The 18,749-nt window shown below is 39.6% G+C and overlaps 2 protein-coding genes and 1 long non-coding RNA gene across 3 annotated transcripts; all 3 read right to left on the bottom strand.

Moving 5' to 3' along the window:
- Positions 1-11: 11 nt before the first annotated feature.
- On the bottom strand, positions 12-5,503 carry LOC110043033 (solute carrier family 49 member 4 homolog). The gene is made up of 3 exons (XM_020748439.2): positions 5,018-5,503; positions 2,510-3,212; positions 12-1,574 (listed from the first exon to the last, which is right to left on the bottom strand). Exons 1-3 carry the CDS (start codon positions 5,322-5,324, stop codon positions 1,124-1,126), a joined length of 1,461 nt encoding a protein of 486 aa, XP_020604098.2. The 5' UTR covers positions 5,325-5,503; the 3' UTR covers positions 12-1,123.
- Positions 5,504-7,310: 1,807 nt separating this feature from the next.
- Positions 7,311-11,932, bottom strand: LOC110043034 (solute carrier family 49 member 4 homolog). Its single transcript, XM_020748440.2, has 3 exons — positions 11,205-11,932; positions 9,334-10,036; positions 7,311-8,576 (listed from the first exon to the last, which is right to left on the bottom strand). Exons 1-3 carry the CDS (start codon positions 11,509-11,511, stop codon positions 8,132-8,134), a joined length of 1,455 nt encoding a protein of 484 aa, XP_020604099.2. The 5' UTR covers positions 11,512-11,932; the 3' UTR covers positions 7,311-8,131.
- Positions 11,933-14,222: 2,290 nt separating this feature from the next.
- LOC149102166 (uncharacterized) lies at positions 14,223-18,749 on the bottom strand. The gene is made up of 2 exons (XR_016202508.1): positions 18,358-18,749; positions 14,223-17,860 (listed from the first exon to the last, which is right to left on the bottom strand). It is a non-coding gene; the product is annotated as an uncharacterized LOC149102166 (long non-coding RNA).

Below are 18,749 nucleotides of genomic sequence, written 5' to 3'. Positions count from 1 at the left end.
CTACAGGAACATTGACAGGGAAAACAACTTTATTGCCAACCCCTTACCCGGAAGGCAACCCTTATATACACAAAGTTATACTGTACGTTTATCTAAACTGTACAAAATTTTACTACTAACAGCCTTCTCAGTCAAACTATCTTCGTTCGTTTCACGACAAAAAGACCCGAGCGTCCGCCAGAAAAAGTTAATAAAGGTTAAAGCTTCATTCAATGGATTGAAGGAGCTAAACATAATTGGTACATCGGTCATCGGGTTCTGCAGCATGAAGCACCTAAGTGTGTAGCTAGTTTCGCTGGACGTTATTCTAATCACAGGTAAACCTCCTCTCAACATTTTGTCTGGCTGCTAAGTACGAATTTTTGGATCTTTACGAGGCGTCTTTCCCAAGAACAGAACACAATGACCCCAATCAATCTTAAGGCTAAGGCATGGACCTGTCGATTCTGTGTCCACAACGCTGACCACAATTTGGGCCACGGCGCCTCCCATGTGCACCAAAAAGAAACCGCCAGGAAATCTCGCCATAGAGAATTAAGGCTCAGAACTAAACCTTAGGCCGGTTCCAACATGGAGCTTTTCAAGAGGCGACCCTAATACCTTGAATTAAGTACATACAAAGTTCATCGCCAGAATCGATATCAAAGAAATGTTATTTAATTTGAGACGCTTGCCTTAGTTGTTATACTTGAGTAGGTTAGGCTTACCCTAGGTTACTGGGTTCTAATCGATCTCAAATAGGGGGGGGGGGGGGGGAGTGGCGTATAAAGCCCTTAGTCGAGTTTTGTAAATGGATTTTTTTTGTTGTTCATGGAATTTAAAGCTTTTCTCTGTAATTGCGTAAAACGGCTAATAAAAAAAAAATATATTACACAATTCTTCCTTAATAAACCCATAGGTATAAACAAAATCTGTTCTTTGTTTTTTGTTGCCAAAAAATGAAGAATAACGGCTACTTTTCTTCGCTCTTGTTGTTTAAACGCATTCAAAATGAGAGTCTTGGCTTTAATCTTGAATTCTCGTAGTAACAGATATACGCTTCAGAGAAGAGACTTCCCAGTTACCCCAGGCAAAAAAGCAGCTGCATTAATTAACATCTTGACCCATGCAAATAAACACATGCTTACTGTGAAGCACTGTTAATGGAGTTAATTACTCCCGCTTTTCCTTGATCATCTACTTCTGAGCGATAATATCTCTCTTGCCATAACGCGAGCAATGGAATGCAAGCAGCGTAGGTTGCAAACGTACACCAGTTAATCCACTTCAAACCAAACTTGGGAAGTAACGGAAATATGTAAAACACCAGCAGGAGAACATTACAAGAAATTGTTAAGAAGCCAGATGTGATTCCTTCTGCCACGGGGTAAGCAGTCTCCACTGCCATCTCAAAAAACAGTGGAATGCTGCCATTGGTGAAGAATCCTCCAAGGATGAAGGTTAAGAAGAGAACAGCTTTGCAGTATGGGATGATTCCCGCAGACATGAAAGTGAATAACGCATACGAAACAGCGGCACCCACAAGAAGGACAAACTGGATCGCTTTCATGTGTCTGGAGACATGGTCTGCAAGTCTGTGAGAGAACAGTAGAGACACAGTCAGCGGTTCCACATATCATTATTATCATAATGACATGCAGCTTATAGTGAAAATCAGGTAAGTGTGAACACTCAGAGCACTTTCCATTCGATCAAAAATTCCGGTTTGCATTTCGGAAATTTCCGGAACCTTTCAAAGGAAATTTCCGAATGAAAAAACCCTTGAATTATTTTGTCAAGAGTAAAATCAATCAGACGTGAGATAAAATAAACCACTAAATCTTTTGTAATTAAAAAAGCTTCATCACCCAACCGAATTCTATCAATTCAAAACGTTCACATTTTGTTTTTGATTCGCACATAAATGAAATTAACTAAATAGCAGTTAAAATACGCGAAAAGTATTTGTGTATTGAACATTTGTACCTATATATGGCTACCGGTACTGCCTGGCAGGCTGTACAGAAATAAATATATCATAGGAAAATTCATTACCTGACGAGAGACTACGTTGAATTTCAAGCGGAAAACCTCTTCAAGTGAACTTTAACGTGGAATTCACAAGTCAGGTTACGAATTTTCCTTGAATCGCGTAGCCTTCTTTTTAAATGAAAGAAAACACGTCTGTGTGAATGCTGCAGCATTCAACGCGCGCTCGAGAAAAGCCATTCCTGTTGAATCAACTGTCAAGACTGTCAGTAGCCGGCGAATAGAAATCCAGCTAGAATCAGAAAACCTTATTTGAACCTCGTGGTTGGCAAACCAACATGTTCAAATTGATTTGTTGTCGCTCCAGTGCAATATCACACAAAGCCTCGCTTTTAAGAGTCGCTTTCCACCCTGAACACCTCGCCTAGGTAACTAATCAAGTTGCGAGAATTCACTGAGCTATGCGATTCTATAAGGAATTTATTATAAGTTATAATCAACATTTTAACCATCTGACCAAAGTAAGAAAAAAAAAACTCACATGGACAGAAAAATTCCTGCTGCTATTCCAGTCATCGAGGCACCAAATCCAAGCCAGCCAGCAGTTTTTTCTCCCATACCAAACTGAGACAGGTTCAAGTCTAAAATGGACACCCAACCACTGTAGACACCCAAGGTTACGCCACTGATAAACAGTAACAACCAGAACTGTTTATTGAACATGAGTCTTTTGAAACCATATTTGAAATCCAGGCGATCGACTGTTGCTGTCACACTAGGTGGCAATTTAGGTTTTTTCGGAAAGTACACTATAATTATCAGCAAAATCAATGCCGCTGCTGCCAACTCGATGTACATCAGATGCATGACTTGCTCTTTGAGATACACTAACTGTTTGTGGCTCATATTGTTACGAAGTTTGATGTAGTCAATGCTTTTACCAATGGTACTACTATGATTACCCACATCTGGGACTAACAGTGGACCAATGATGAATGCCAGTCCTGTTCCGACATAGGGAGCCAGTGAGGCAATTGCTGTCGATGTTGTGCGCTGATGGGGAGGGAACCATACTGCGGATATAAGGGGACCTAACGCCATGGCAACGGGACCACCTATACTATTAAAGATAGCCCCGAGGTGAGCCAACCATGTTTGTATTTGCAGATTAGACAGTGGAATTGCCTGTAGTCCTGCTGCTATGAAATTAACAACTGCCAGAAGGAGGACAGATGCTCTCAAGCCTGTGAGGAAGCAAATAACCAAACTGATTTGAAGTGGACGAAAAAAAGAAACCCTGAAATATAATTGCTGATGTTTACCACACCGCAAAATGCATGGTGTGGTACTTAAACACTGTAAGTTACAGACACACTGAGATCAATGTCTCACGGTGGTATACACCCAACTGGTAAATAAATAGACTAATCAAATATCATATGACCATGCAATGATCACTTCTTGTAACTGGACAGTGCACTTATGATAGAACAAATTCCTGTTATATGGCTCTGTGCTGCATTGTAGAACCGATATTATTAAAAACTGGATTATTGGATAATGCGATTCAAGAGTTTTCATTGGCTTAGTCATCATGGGTTATGCGCCATTATACCATGCTATACAAATATGATAAGCGTACGTGTGATTTTCGGGGGCGTTTTTATTTTTATTTTACTCTATTTTCTATATTTGGGGACGTTTTAACAATTATTCCACTCGCGCTTGTTGGATATGAGATGCTTATAGCCAACTTGACGCTGCTCGCCTCGTTGGCTATCTACCATCTCATATCCAACGCGCGCTCGGAGAATAATTGTTAAATATATCACAGAATGAGTTTTAAAACTGAGGCACAGTTTTAGCAAGCTGAACAACGACCTTTTGGTTTATAATTTTCTTACTGTTACGATAATTTAAGGTATTTTTATTAAAATGTCATATAGATAGGCGCAAAGGCGTAACCGTTCAAGCAACTCTCAACACCCAATTTCTACCAACATTGTATTCCACTCATCACTTTTGCAGTCAATAAGCGGATATAAACAATTTTTGACCGGAAACGAATATTGAGAGTATGGCGCCTCCCACTAGAAATACCAGGGAACTTAGTTAATGAGCAAAACAATAGTTGTGCACGTGCGTTATAAATCTTTGTACATCTCTTTGCCGTCCTCATCAAAACAAGAACGTGAAACGACCAAGTTCTGCGTAGTCTGAGAAACGCGAATGCCGATGACGGCTATTTTTTATTATTATTATTATTATTATTATTATTATTATTATTATTATTATTATTATTATTATTTCAATTTGGTATAGATCCATGGCATAGAACGCTGTCTGCATATTTAGTCTGAGCACGTTTTAGGAGCCGTTGGCGTATTGAACAGATCTAGACAACTGCGAATTTCGCTGGTAAAATATAAAGTCATTTTTGATTCGGCGTCGTCCTCGGCGTTGCAGTCGTCGTTGCTTTAAGCAGCTCACTGATAGTAAAGTTACGTAATACTAGAATCCTTGATACCATGGGTTCAGGTAGATAAAAACAATAGTCAACAGACAATTTTGAAGGAGCTCAGTCACGGTATTTTGAGTTATTTTGGCCGCATATAAAATTACCTTTAAACTGAAGCAAAATAGTAGTTAAATAAGAGAGAAAAACACCAGAAAAAATTAAAAAAAAACATTTAGGGACAAGGATGGTTAAGGATAGAGAAGATTTACACGGATCACAATCGACGAACTTGAAAAATTTAGGCTAAACATTTCAAGATGCACAAACCGTGACGCAGCTGTGGATTTTAAACATGCACTAACATTGTTATTGCTAAGTTAAAATGCTAACATTAAAAACTGCTCATTATTATGGTAATAATGTTTGAGACAAGAGTGTTGAAGCATGATTATCACATGAGTTGTCACGCAATCGGCAGCCAAACTGAAACTACAAGTATAAACACTAATTTGTTCGCGGAAATTCTAAAGAAATCTTTGTGAGATTGAAGTGTCTAAAATTAATTGCGATGTTTTAAAATGCCTCTCATACCTTTGACATCCATCAACCACGACATCGGTAAAAAGACGACCACAAAAACAATCGGGCCCCAGGTAACTAACAACGTAATAGTCGTGTCACTCCAGCCAAACACAACTCGAGATGTACCTTGTATTGGGCTCCAAGTGTTCCACTTTAAGCCATTTAAAGTGGAACACATGAAAAACACTAGAAGAATATACCATCTTCGCTTGTAGACTTTGAAATTCTCTCGATGTAAGGAGCCTATTGAGCCATATCGCACATTATGATCGCTAGGCGATTGAAGTATATTCCGGTTTTCCTCCGGTGGATCCATTAACTTTTTATCCTGGCTGAATCCGTAACAGAATTGTAGTTGTTCTTCTAAATACTCTGAAATGCAAAGTTTGTCTACGAGTATTAACCCGGTCAGTCGTCGGCCGGGCGCTCTTCAACTATGTTTACTTCTTTCCTTCGTTATACAATCTTACCCTCTCGTGACTGACAGTGTTGTAAGAAAGCGTGATTTGTCACGTCACATTTTAGTTAGTGGATGAACCCATAGTGTGACCATTTAAAGGAAGCTATTTAAATATTTTTGCCTTACTTTAAACCAGTACTTTTTGCTTTTTATTATTTTTCCAAAACAAAATTTGTGAGTTACTTTCAAGTTCAAACCTTGTCACTCTAGTCACTCTTGGAAATAAAAGCGATAAAAGACACTTAAACCTGTGGGTAGGGGGGAACTCAAAAACTCCTCGGAGGGGGTAGGGGTATTTGAAGGGATCTGAGTGCGCAGAACACTGGAAATGGAGCCCTCTTGGATCCAAGTTTAGCATCACCGTGGTTATTTGCATTGTTTCTCTTTATCAAGCCAGCAACGAGGCATATCTAAAAGTAGATTATAGATTGTTCACTGTATAGTTTATGGTAAGTAGATGAATGTTAAATAGATAATTACTAGATTGTAAATAATGGAACTGATAGAAAGAATAAATAAACTCAAAAAACAAAAACAAAACAAAACAAAAGAAAAAACCGAGGCACATGACGCGGACACTCCTGACGTGGAACAATGATTCGTCTTTCAAACTAAGAACACAACCGAGTATTTTTTCGGCTATGTTATTACCCACTGAGGCTGCACAACAATTTATCAAAGTGCTGCTCTCATTTATCAGTTTATATGAATTAAAGTGTATAAAACATTAGATCGCTCACCGTCAATGGGCATTATGTCAGGAGCTTATGTGTTCATAAAAACACCATTAACTGCAGTGGAACTGTGACTGCGCTCAATTCTCCACAACTTCTATTCGTGGTACTTTTGTGGATAACAGAATCTATTGTTCACGTTACTCCATGTCAGTGTAATAACATGTTATATATACTCTAATACGTATATGTTAAATAGATATTTTTCATTACATTTTCCTACTAAAACAGGGCTAAGTCTGCATAGAGCCACGTGGCCCATCAGACCGGCGCTTATCTCCGGTTTCAGTAGCATGAAGCGACTAGGAGTATTTCTCACGTCCCCCAGCCGGATGGGATGCTTGTCCATCGCAGGGTTACCCTCCGGCATTACATTTGCCGGTATCATTTATACACCTGGGTGGAGAGAGGCACTGTGAGAGTAAAGTGTCTTGCTCAAGAACACAATGCAATGTCCCCGGCCAGGGCTCGAACCCGGACCGAACCCGCCCTAACCACCGTGTCTCAACTTTTCCTACTAAACCTTCAATCTAAATGAGTAAAGAACAGTTGAACGTTATTGTTTGAAAATGAGACAGTGAGGTAGTCACTGTACTTAAGCGAAATTTAAACCCCGTATTTACTGAATTGGTTAAACATTGAACCATTGTCGATAGAGAGGAATTCACTTGAGTGTCGAAAGTAACTCGCCTTTGCTTAGAGTTGGCATTCCTACCACATAGTCATCCAATCACCAGTAAAACCACAAGCAATCGTGACCCGCTCGCAAACTTCGAGCCAGCTACATGCATTTGCTTGGAAATGACTGAGTCCTTTGTGATTGGCCAGAGTAATTACCCTGGTTTTAAAACAACCAATTAGAAAACCACTCTACAATGTTCCCCGCGGAGCAGGGAGGGCGCAGTGGTGAGAGCGCTTGCCTCCCACTAACATGGCGCAGGTTCAATTACTGTGTCATATGTGAGTTGAGTTTGTTATTGGTTCTCGCCTTGCCTCAGGGGTTTTTATCCGGGTTCTCCGGTTTTTCCTCCTCCACAAAAAGCAACATCTCCAAATTCCGATTCGACTAGGATAGAGGAACCGCATGAAAACAAGCTAAGGCTGATGATTTGGCTTCCTCTCTAAATAATGTTATTTTTAATACAATACAGTTGTATAATTTCATGAAGCTCAAAGTGAATTGTAATTTACCATATACACATTTATAGTCCGAGAATTTCACGAGAAATAAAATTATAAATTTCAAAACCTAATTAAACTTCTCCCTTCCTTAAACTTTTGCTCCTAGTCCCCGACCCTCCCTGAGGGCTTCCAATCTCTTAGAATTAGTGGTTTTTCCGACTGCAAAATGTTAACAATGTTACAAATTTCCACACATTTCTTCCGCCTCCCGTAATGTATCCGCTCCCCTACTCTCTCCGGTTCCCGCCCCAGCCCACGTCGAGTAATCTGCATAGCAGCTTATTTCTTGCGCAGAATTCTACTGGTATTCTAATACACATTCTGCTGTCTGATTGGCTGAGCTATCGTAAACGATAAGTCGTTTTTGTGTAGAGGCTTGGATTCGTCTATAAAATGGCGACATTTCCTCGTTTCTCCATAGTTTCCAAAATAGATTTAGAAATATTACAGGATAATTCAATTTCCTAGAATACCAAAAGATCGATGTTCACAGTTACGCGACTTTAAAAACTCGAAATTATTAAAAAAATAAAAATAAACTAAACTTATGGAGCTCGCGTATACACAGCTGCAATTTTTGAATAGCCTGAATGGCGACCCACCAACGTGGCCGGACCTACATGTACCCCACACGTTCTCTCTTGAATGAAGGTGACCGCCCATTATGTTAGGAGTGTGAGCAGCAATTTTTGTAAGCAAGGGCTATGTTATTCGCCGAGGATGTCGCCCGAGATGAATATATCTTCACTACGAAATACTGTTTGATCTAACTTGATCCGTTTCTCCTTGATCATCTACTTCTGAGCGATAATATCTCTCTTGCCATAACGCGAGCAACAGAGTGCAAACAGCGTAGGTTGCAAACGTACACCAGTTAATCCACTTCAAACCAAACTTGGGAAGTAACGGAAATATGTAAAAAAACAAGAGTGGAAATTTGCAAGAAATTGTTAAGACACAAGATGTGATTCCTTCCGCCACAGGGTAAGCAGTCTCCACTGCCATCTCAAAAAACAGTGGAATGCTTCCACTAGTGAAGAATCCTCCAAGGATGAAGGTCAAGAACAGAACAACTTTGCGGTATGGGATGATTCCCGCGCACATGAAAGAGAATAACGCAAGAGATACGGTGGCACCCAAAAGGAGGACAAGCTGTATCGTCTTCATGCGTCTGGATACATGATCTGCTAGGCTGTGGGAAAACGACAGCCAGTAAGTAATCATCAAATGTAGACAGAAACAGTACCGAGTGGAAATTATTATTATTATTATTATTATTATTATTATTACCGTATTCAAAGCGTTAAATGCACAGTCCAGTCGGTCATCCATCCAACTGCAACGCATTGCAAAAGGTGGTTCAAAGGGTGTAAACGGTTTGCATTACCACCCTGGCAACATTAATAAGTTACTGATACATTTAAGGTGGCTCGCAACTGCTTCTCCTTTGATGAATCACTGCTGCCATTTTTTTTTTCAGTTGATGCCATTATACTTACTGGCATCAAACAAATCACCAACCATTGATTCGGAACGTCTAAAACTTCTGCTGATCACAACTTGTCGAAAAAAGAGAACACCGAATTCGTTTTTCAGTTATAGGCACATACTTAACGGTAAAATGAAAGGTCGTTTTACAGTGCAACAAGCTGCTTACCGCACACTCGCTCAGTGTAACGGTATCTGTACCAGACAGTCCCAGGCACTCAACTCTCCCTCGATCTGTAATGGTGTTATCTTTGCCTGTGACTTTTATTTCTATTTTAACCACTTGTAATTTCAGTTATGCCGAAACGTGTCTTCAAAAAGTTTTTTCGTGTTTCTTAAATGTTTACTTTTACTATTGCTAACAAGAAGATATCAAAGTAGAAGTGCTGAGAAAAATGCTGGGAAGTGTTTTCAGCCACCTTAATTAATCATTTAAATATACGGAACAACATGAAACTCACATGGACAGAGAAATTCCTGCTGCTATTCCAGCCATTGAGGCACCAAATCCAAGCCAGCCAGCAGTTTTTTCTCTAATACCAAACTGAGACAAGTTCAAATCTAGGATGGACATCAAGCCAAACCAGACACCCAGGGCAATTCCATTAATAAACAGCACCAACCAGAACTGCTTGTTGTGCAAAAGACGCTTGAAGCCATGTTTAAAATTCAGGCGGTGGACTGTTGCAGTGACACTTGGTGGGAATTTAGGTTTAGTTGGAAAATACACAATAATAGCTAGTAAAATCAATGCCGCTGCTGCAAACTCGATGTACATCAGATGCATGACTTGCTCTTTGAGATACATTAACTGTTTGTGGCTCATATTGTTACGAAGTTTGATGTAGTCAATGCTTTTACCAATGCTACTACTACGATTACCCACATCTGGGACTAACAGTGGACCAATGATGAATGCCAGTCCTGTTCCGACATAGGGAGCCAGTGAGGCAATTGCAGTCGAAGTTGCTCGCTGGTGAGGTGGGAACCATACTGCGGAGATAAGGGGGCCTAATGCCATGGCGACGGGGGCACCTATACTATTGAAGATAGCCCCGAGGTGAACCAACCACGTTTGTATTTGCAGATTAGACAGTGGAATTGCCTGCAGTCCTGCTGCTATGAAATCAACAATTGCCAGAAGGAGGACTGATGCTCTCAACCCTATGAGAAAAAAGTACAGCATTAGTTGATCATAAGATTGGTCACTGATCAGAGAAATCTCATCTTTGCGGTCTTCTTAAAATTTTAACGAGCAAATATGACATTCCAGTTATATAGGGAGGTTTTTTGGGCCAACATAATGAATGTGAATGGGGCCATGCAACGTGTAATGTAAGCAACAGTCTCTACAACCATTTGACACGAAAATATAGTCTAACGTTCTGATTTAAATTTGTTTCAAACCAGAATGAGTTCTATTTTCTATTGTCCAATATTCACAATCATAGTCTTAAGACGAATCAAACTAGCTCTCCATGCAATTATTTTTGCCTCTACATTTATTCGCTTTGCTCTGCAATTACAAGTCTTTTGAATAAAATGTTTGAGGTATCAAACTATACGCAGTTAAGTTAATTGTGGCATTCTGTGGCTTTTCTAGCTTCCAGGATTGTGTATATTGCTCATTATGGTTTCTGCAGGAGAGAAAGATTGACAGATCTGCTATTTTCAGCCATTTTTTTTTCTGATGAAACTTTCACCTACCGGGGAAAATTGTACGCTACGTGTAAGCGACACTTGCAACGCTCATTTTTTTTTTTATAAATGATCAAACACAGGCATCATGGCTGATATCGGAGATTCATTGCATAAACCAATCAGAAAGCTAGCAATGCATTATCTGAGGTTGAGGATCAATATGGATTTAGGATATTCCCCAGTTGCGGTTTGTTTGCGTGATTAGTCTAGACCAAATTCGTGTGAGATTTGATGTTATAAACACACAGAGTAAATGCCATGTACAGGGGCATGTATAGTGTTGTTGTATTGTGCACTATATGGGTGTTTGTACCATGCCAAAGAAAATACAGCCAATCAGAATACAGGAAAGCCCTTGTGTATTCGACGGTATTACATCCAACCTTCCCATCATGCGCCGCGCGTATGTCGCATTGATTGTGCTGGCCACTGTATTTTCTATGGCATCCCACCACTAGGATATATTTTTGTATACAGTTTATGCCGTTACATGAAGCGTGGATCGTACCCGACCGCCTGAGGCCTATTAAACACTTCATCCTATCGCTCCAACCTTGAAAACCTTACTACATTGTCAATATAGAAGGGAAGCAGTTTGATCTATAATGTTGTCAATTTGTAGTTTTCTCACCTTTAACATCCATCAACCATGACATCGGCAAGAAAACGACGACAGAAACAATTGGGCTCCAGGTAACCAACATGGTGATGGTCGTGTTACTCCAGCCAAACACAACTTGACATGTACCTTGTATTGGACCCCAAGTGTTCCATTTCAACGCGTTGGTCGCACTACAGATGCAAAAAATTAGAAGAATATACCATCTGCGCTTGTAAACTGTGAAATTGCCTTGATGAATAGGACCTAGTGAACCATAGCGCACATCACCAGTCGATGGATTTCCCAGAATGTTCGTCTTATCTTCCTGTGACGCCATTCCTGAGAGTGTATGGCCGTCTATTATTGTAGTCCACTGCACAATAGAAGTTTCATTTTTGCTCCCTGATGTTTTTGGAAGTGAACTTTCAGTTCATGGAGATGACCTTACCCACAGTTCAGCCATGTATTTTATAGAGAGATTTCAGGATGTATTCAGACAAATACTAGCACTATTTACATCGCAAGGTCTGGAGCATCACGTGCCTCTTTTGACGGCGTCACGGCTTTCATCTTCATCATCTTTATTCATATCATCAGCTTTATTCAAAATACAAGGAATCATATTGAATACCATGGAATACAGTGGAACGTCACTACCTTGTACTTTAAGCTATATCGAATTCAAATCATTTTCCCTTGAATATACTTGTTCGGTCACATACTATCGGCTATCTCGAAATCCCGACGTCTCGAACTAGTTTTTGTCCAATATTCAGTTGAGGAACAATAACTAAAGCACTGAATTAATTCATGACTTAATATCACATTTCTCATCAAAGTGCTCTTAAATAATCGTGGATTTATTGTAAACATTCTGGAAAAACCAAAGACACCAAGTATATTTCTCGATCGCTAACAGAATGTACCCAGTGGTCTGTGGAGTTTACTCATCCCATGCTTTCTTGCATGGGGCATTTAAAGAAAGCCAGATACAAAAACAAAGAATACATAAAGCCTTTCGAGTCCCTAAAGTGTTAAGTGTCCCTAAAGGCAAAACAATCGGTATCCGAGATAGGTAGGTAAAAATATTCAAGACTTAAGAGTGTTAAGCATTATGGTATTTCGACTTTGTGATTCCCAGTTCTGACTTGGTTCTTGTTTTAGCAGAGCAAAGATTATAACTAAATCGTCCTTTAGGATCGGTAATGTCTGATGCTATTTTCAGCACCTCGAGCACTATATTTCTTTTTTTCTGAGCATGTTAATTGTAAAAAAAAAATTGATGTCAGCAGTCTTTGTGTTTATGAACTGCGCGTTAAATAAAATGCATGTGTGCTTCTCGAGGCTAATGAGCCGATAATTTTGAATAATGAGATGAAGTCAGGCCTTTGACCTACAATATACAGTCGAACCTCCACTAACTGCCATCTCTCTACAGAGGCCACATTTTTCAGTCCCGGCGGACAGTCCATACCCTCACTTAAGTTTATTTTAACCCCTCTACAACGGCCTCCTCTCCACAGCGGCAACAACCACTAAAACACGTCCCAACTGCCAAAATAGCCTCTCGACAACGAGCTCCAACGGCCAGTTAATCAACGACTTGACGAACGGTGTATTCAAAAACCCCAATTTTTTACTGTAAAAGGTCGCCAGACTTTATCTATCCCGAGCCCCGTTGATCTTTGTCTCTGTTTCTGCTACGTTTCTGTTTTGTTGACACATTTTTATTTATATATGCTTAAATAAGCACCTTTTGAAACAAAATGTTGCACCCCGAGCAACACAACAGGTGTCATGTTACACCCCTACCTCCTCATAACGGCCACTTACCTCTGTCCCCAAGGGGGCTGTTGTAGAGAGGTTCGACTGCAGCTAGCACAAGGCATCTTCTTCATGTCGATATGTTTTGGCTGAATGCTCAGGAATAATCTGTGATCAGGTGTTTTTCAACTTTCAAAAAAGTTCAAAACGCCTGATTGTAGTATAAAATCACGAATTGCTTCATAAAAGCTGACAATATCAAGATGATTAACATGTCAATTCTCCTTACAACATCAGTTCATTCTTCTCTTTTACGAAGAGAAGAGAATAACGAAAATAATGGCGTGGCCAATCGAACATTCGGTAATCGAACACTTCAACAATGGAACATAAAACCAGTTTCATCTGGTTTGAAACAAAGCGTTGCGGTTAAATAAGTTATTTATCGGCTTCAGGAGCCATAATCGGGGACGGAGACCGTAAGTCTCGGGATTCGCGCGCACCTATGATATGGGACAATTTTTCTATTTTTAGAACAAATTGCGCCATACTGACGTCATATATCCGCGTGTATTCACGCACATGTCAGGGGCTCTCGCGTGGATGTTGTCACGTTGCGTGATCAAATGGTGAGAGTTAGAGATTCTCTTGCGTATTTTTCACAGCGATGGTAGGGAATAAGGCCGGGAATACGAACCAGGGCGCTTATATGTAGTTTAATGCTCTGAGCTAACAGAAAAGGTGGGTTTTTCAGGGTCGAAAACAAGACTTCAATCTCGCGCTGGGAATGAATAATAAGATCTGCTCACGCTAGTTGTAAGCTCACGCGTATGCTTAAGAATATAGCAAGAAAACTCTCTACTCTGGTATCGAGTTAATTTGTGAGTTTCTCAGACAATGTTTATCATAACCAAAACCTGTTTTGATGGTTTCTTATTGTTTCTGCTTGTTTGGTGAATTTGCAAAGGTTTTTGAAAGGAAAGTCTGACGCGTACAATTAGCTCATTTGCATACAAAGTGCAGCTCGTGCACTTTCAAGTCCGAGTCGGTGTTTTCAATTGTCAACAAATCTTGACAAAGATTTCTTTCGTTATCTTTTGTGTTGAGATGCTGCAACAAATTTCACGAATGCAAAAAAGGCTACTAACATCATGTGTGTTTCTTCAACATAAGCATAGTGAAGTTTTACACTGCGAAAATGAAAATAGACAACGAGTTTTTATAACTCGATCAACAAAATCGAAATCGTTATTCCAAGTTGATTAAAGAAAGCGTCATCGTAACTTTGCTGATTGTTTCTGCTTTATTCACATATTTTCAGCTTAGCTTTTAATATGTTCTCAAACATTTATCAATCTTAAACATATTTAAAAACTATAGAGCTATTGTTGGAGTTCGATGTACGCTTTCACACGAAAGTGCGGCGGAAGTACAATTTGTCATGTTTACTGACTGTACAAAACACGCATCGGCGGGCGCTCTCATTCATCGACAACAGAGAATTTACTGGATTTTTACACGAATAAAACTGAGCAGTATCTATGGACATAAAGTTATTAAGCCTCGATGAAACATCAAGCGTTGCTTACAATTCAAGCGAAACTCAAACTAGCAATTATTTTGTTTTACTTTTCGGTCGCGATAGACTGACAAATTCCTCGCAAGCGTGTGGCATGAGGAGCTATGAAACTATGAAGACCTGAAGCTCTGCTATATCTGAATATATCCAGCTAGTTTTTTGCTGTGTAATGGAAAAGCTGTTAATCTTCAACATATGTGAAATTTAAAGTGGAGTAATGTACAGCTCATGTAAAAGAAGCATCAGTCGGAACACAACTTGGTCAGCGATATATATAAGCTTACAGTGGAACATACCTAAATTCGACACTGTCTTACTTCACTCAAACTGGAGCAGCTTACGACGAAAATACTTAAGCAAAACTCCAACAGACGTAAAACGCGTTGAGTTGTGGAGCAAAAACATGAAACATTTCGGGAATTTCGGACGCCATTTCCCCCGCGCGACATCCGCAAAAATCCTCGCACCATGCACGCGCGTGTGCCGCAGGTGATGGCGCAATTTGTTCTAAAAATATAATTATTGTCCCATATCATGGGGACAACCCCAATACTTGAAATGGCGCGCGCTTACGGTCTCCGTCCCCGATTATGGCTCCTGATTGGCTTCTATTTCAAACACGAGTACAACAGGCAAGATGTCGGACATGAAACTAATCATTCTGGAAGCGACATGCCATTAGGGACAGCGCGTCTCCCAACCCCAAAATGCATCGGGAACGAAAGAATATCGAGATCGAAATGTATTGTGGGCCAAAATATAATCAGATAGTGGGAGCCTGGTCTCTAACACTTGAAACGCCTGGTTGATTTCAGCTTTAAAACGCAGTTAGCGACCACCAGCCCACGTTTTCTCGAAATATTTCTGAAAGGAAACACAAATTATCCCTCGAACGTCTCAGTCAGAGAGATTTTTGCTCATCAGATCGGTTGTGCACCACGGCATTTATTATCTTGCAATTCATTGACCTATTTGTTACTAGTAAACGAACCTTAGCTTGTGTTGTGTATGTAGAAATTATATGTAGTTTCTTTAATTTGATTAACAATAATCATAACGGCTTGTCGTGTATTTAATGCAGTAATACAGAATTTTATACCGTAATCCCATTATAATTCCACACACATACCAACATTGAAAGCCTGAAAATATATAATATAATATATAATAATATTTATCTGTTTTTTTTGTTTCTGTATGTAATGTTTGTTTCAGATTTGTTGCTTAAAAGCAGTAAAAACTCTAGAACAATATGAAATAACTATATGACAATATTGAAATGACAGTAGATGTCAGACATGTACTCAGAGTCCAATTTTCCTTAGAATGTTACTCGAGCCATGTATGGCAAAAAAATATTAAATTAACAGTAAACTTGTTGCAAAATCAATATAGTTCGCACTGTGCCGTTCAGTACTTACATGTACATGTACATGCATATATCTGTGGTGGGGATCAAGTTGATAAAAATCCTACGGAAATGAGCTGATTGATCAAATATTTATGCAAAGCACGATGCCCAGTATTGTGATAGCTCACTGAAATTAAATGTGTGAAATGCAAGACTAGTTTCACCTCATGCCAATAATGATTTCACATGCTTATCCCTGTTCTATTTTACAGAACATCAAAAACATGGTCTAATATTATTATTAATACAAGCTGCTGGAATAGTCTTGAATGACTGCTCTGTCCTTTTTTTGCTAATAACAAAATGATTTCAGTTGAAAGAGACCTTGCATGTTCCATATGGGTCGTCCAGAAACAGTTAGAATCAGCTTTTAAAATTTCACTAGTCTGACCTGTAATGATTTCATATATTTTCTAGTGTGAAAATGTTTCCTGCACTAAATGCTCTAAATAATGACATCATCTTCTCTACTTAGCACAGCATCAAACAAACAATTTTGCCGAGGGACCTGCAGATCCAGGTTTTCATTATCCCTGGTGATCTTTTTCATTTTGATCAAAGTAAATTATGATGATGTTCTTCACTATGAGGAAGCTAAAGACCTGTGGATAACATAAGCCAATATCATAAGCCAATATGGCAGTAGCCTGCTAGAAGGCTAGTGTCAGGTTGCACAGTTATCTCTAGCTGTTCAAATCGTCATGAAAACATGTACAGCCTGCTACTGATCATATCACAAGGGCCATTTTAGAGATGAAAACTTAGGTCAAAAGGTTTCTAAAAGCACTCTTCTATCTTTGTACTACACTAACCACATGTCCTGCATTTTTCATGGGGCAGTGCATTTGGTTCATGTTAGAAGGAGTATTCCTTTCCAACATTGTTGTCTTTCTGTTGTTAAAGGATTTTGTGTTTGCAAACATGTGTTGTAAATATCAGAATAGTACTGGAAATGGGTCATGAAATAGGGTTTTACACATAATGCTCAAATTTGTTGTCATTATGCAAATGCTTGATGATCAAAAAATCTTACTATATATTATGCTCAAAAGACATCGGCCAGTTTTTGTCACTGTTATTCCCGCGTAATGCTAGATTCTTTTGCCTCGCTATCATGCTCAAAATAATGCCAGCACAATGTGTAAAACCATATAATGACCACTAATGGGGGTGAGGGAAAGATGGAGTGGTCATCAGTGGAAGTTGTGGCACTTCCACAATAAACAAACTAAAAATTTGTTTCACACTGACAAGAATATGGCTTCGTCTCTGCTCATGGGCGACACAAAATATAACCAGTATTGGGTCAGGTGTTGCAAGAAGATCGATTCTTTGATCACTGGACCCGTTAACCATCAGAAAAGAGGGCTGTGCAAGGCTACCACAGCTGCGTTCACCAGAGTAATAACACCACATGTATCAGTGCAACTTTGCAGGGAATAGTTACGGCATCGCCAGTCACATTCATGACCCTGCCAATTAGTCGCACTGGGAGAGTGGGCAAGCACCAAATGACTCTTTTTGTGCGTTCCAACTTGTGGAATGTACCGTGCAAAATCATTGACGACATCAATGATGTCTGGGGGAGGTTGCCAAGCCAGCATCTTACAGTATATGATCTTCATGAAAGGTCGCAGCTCAACATCTACCAGTACCCAATGATTACCACCATTTTGAGGGTTGCCAATGAAAGTTTTGCCATTCCTTTGTCCCACATTCAGAGTGAAAACCAGCCTTTTTAATGGTCCAGGGTTAAGTAACTTAGCTTTCCTCATCATCTCATTGTAGATATTAACAACGACATTGGGCATAGTAGCATGGTATCGTTTTGCATGTCATTAAGCTGTTTTAAAACCCATGTGACGTGATCAGTATAGACCCAGCCTTGCATTCCCGATGCAGCAAGACAGGCAAGCTCATCTGCAGTCAATCCTGTTAATTAGTAACAACATGATATACTTTTCATCAGGCTTTATTAAATATTTTCTAAGGGAGTGGGGTAATAGACCTAAAAAAGTGGAGTTGGAGTAGGCTGCTAGCGGACAAAGATGTATATAAGATTATAAAGTTCTAAGCGTCACTGGTTTCTAATTCAACAAAACTGTGATACTGTATTGGAGATGGCATCCCCCAAACCCCCCCCCCCCCCCCCCAACCCCCTTTCCACCCTTCGACACCATGTCTAAAACCCTAATCGCATTTTTTCAGCTACAAAATAAGCATATCCCATTTTCTATTTTACATCATTTTACTTTTTCGGGCCCGTGCACGCATTTTCGTTTTGTTTATCTTCAAAATTACATAAACTTTATTGCATATTTTAGCCGGTTCCAGTACTAGTTCAGGATATACCTGGAAAAATAAGCCTACACATCACGACATCACTCCACATGAAGTCATTTCTTAATTTTTCTTTTAAAAAAACTTACCATAACTTGGTAGCATATCGTCAGTAGGATTGTCCCAGATCATGGCTTTGAATTTGTCGATCGATTTCTCGCCGAGTTTTGGGCTGGCGAAAAGCTTTCGAAAACCACCTCATCTCAGTATTGTAAGCACTGGGTTTGCCCTGTCGACGGCTCAACTTTGCAAGGATCATTCTATACATAAATATTGAACAATGCTTGGAGCAATTCAAGTGAAAAATTTTATTCAGGATTTACCTTACCCGCTAAAAATGATAAAATTAACCAGGCCTACTAATGTTAGAGACCAGGTTCCCGCTGTCTTGTTATATTTTGGTCCATAATACATTTCGACCTCGATATTCTTTCGTTTCCAAAGCATTTTGGGGTTGGGAGACGCGCTGTCCCTAATGGCA

Source organism: Orbicella faveolata, unplaced genomic scaffold (assembly GCF_042242905.1).
Source record: "Orbicella faveolata isolate gen_17 unplaced genomic scaffold, um_ofav_v1 contig_36, whole genome shotgun sequence".
Classification (NCBI taxonomy): domain Eukaryota; kingdom Metazoa; phylum Cnidaria; class Anthozoa; order Scleractinia; family Merulinidae; genus Orbicella; species Orbicella faveolata.
The sequence above is the reverse complement of the archived record's forward strand: the minus strand, read 5'-3'. Positions and strand labels throughout refer to the sequence as shown.

What these genes read in the sequence shown, in the direction of transcription:
- LOC110043033 (XM_020748439.2), bottom strand. Translation starts at nt 5,324, where the DNA reads ATGGATCCACCGGAGGAAAACCGGAATATACTTCAATCGCCTAGCGAT. An exon ending in GTGGTTGATGGATGTCAAAG is followed by an intron (nt 3,213 to 5,017) that starts GTATGAGAGGCA and finishes GCTTCCTCACAG; the next exon opens with GCTTGAGAGCATCTGTCCTC. An exon ending in GCAGGAATTTTTCTGTCCAT is followed by an intron (nt 1,575 to 2,509) that starts GTGAGTTTTTTT and finishes GTTCTCTCACAG; the next exon opens with ACTTGCAGACCATGTCTCCA.
- LOC110043034 (XM_020748440.2), bottom strand. Translation starts at nt 11,511, where the DNA reads ATGGCGTCACAGGAAGATAAGACGAACATTCTGGGAAATCCATCGACT. An exon ending in ATGGTTGATGGATGTTAAAG is followed by an intron (nt 10,037 to 11,204) that starts GTGAGAAAACTA and finishes TTTTTCTCATAG; the next exon opens with GGTTGAGAGCATCAGTCCTC. An exon ending in GCAGGAATTTCTCTGTCCAT is followed by an intron (nt 8,577 to 9,333) that starts GTGAGTTTCATG and finishes GTTTTCCCACAG; the next exon opens with CCTAGCAGATCATGTATCCA.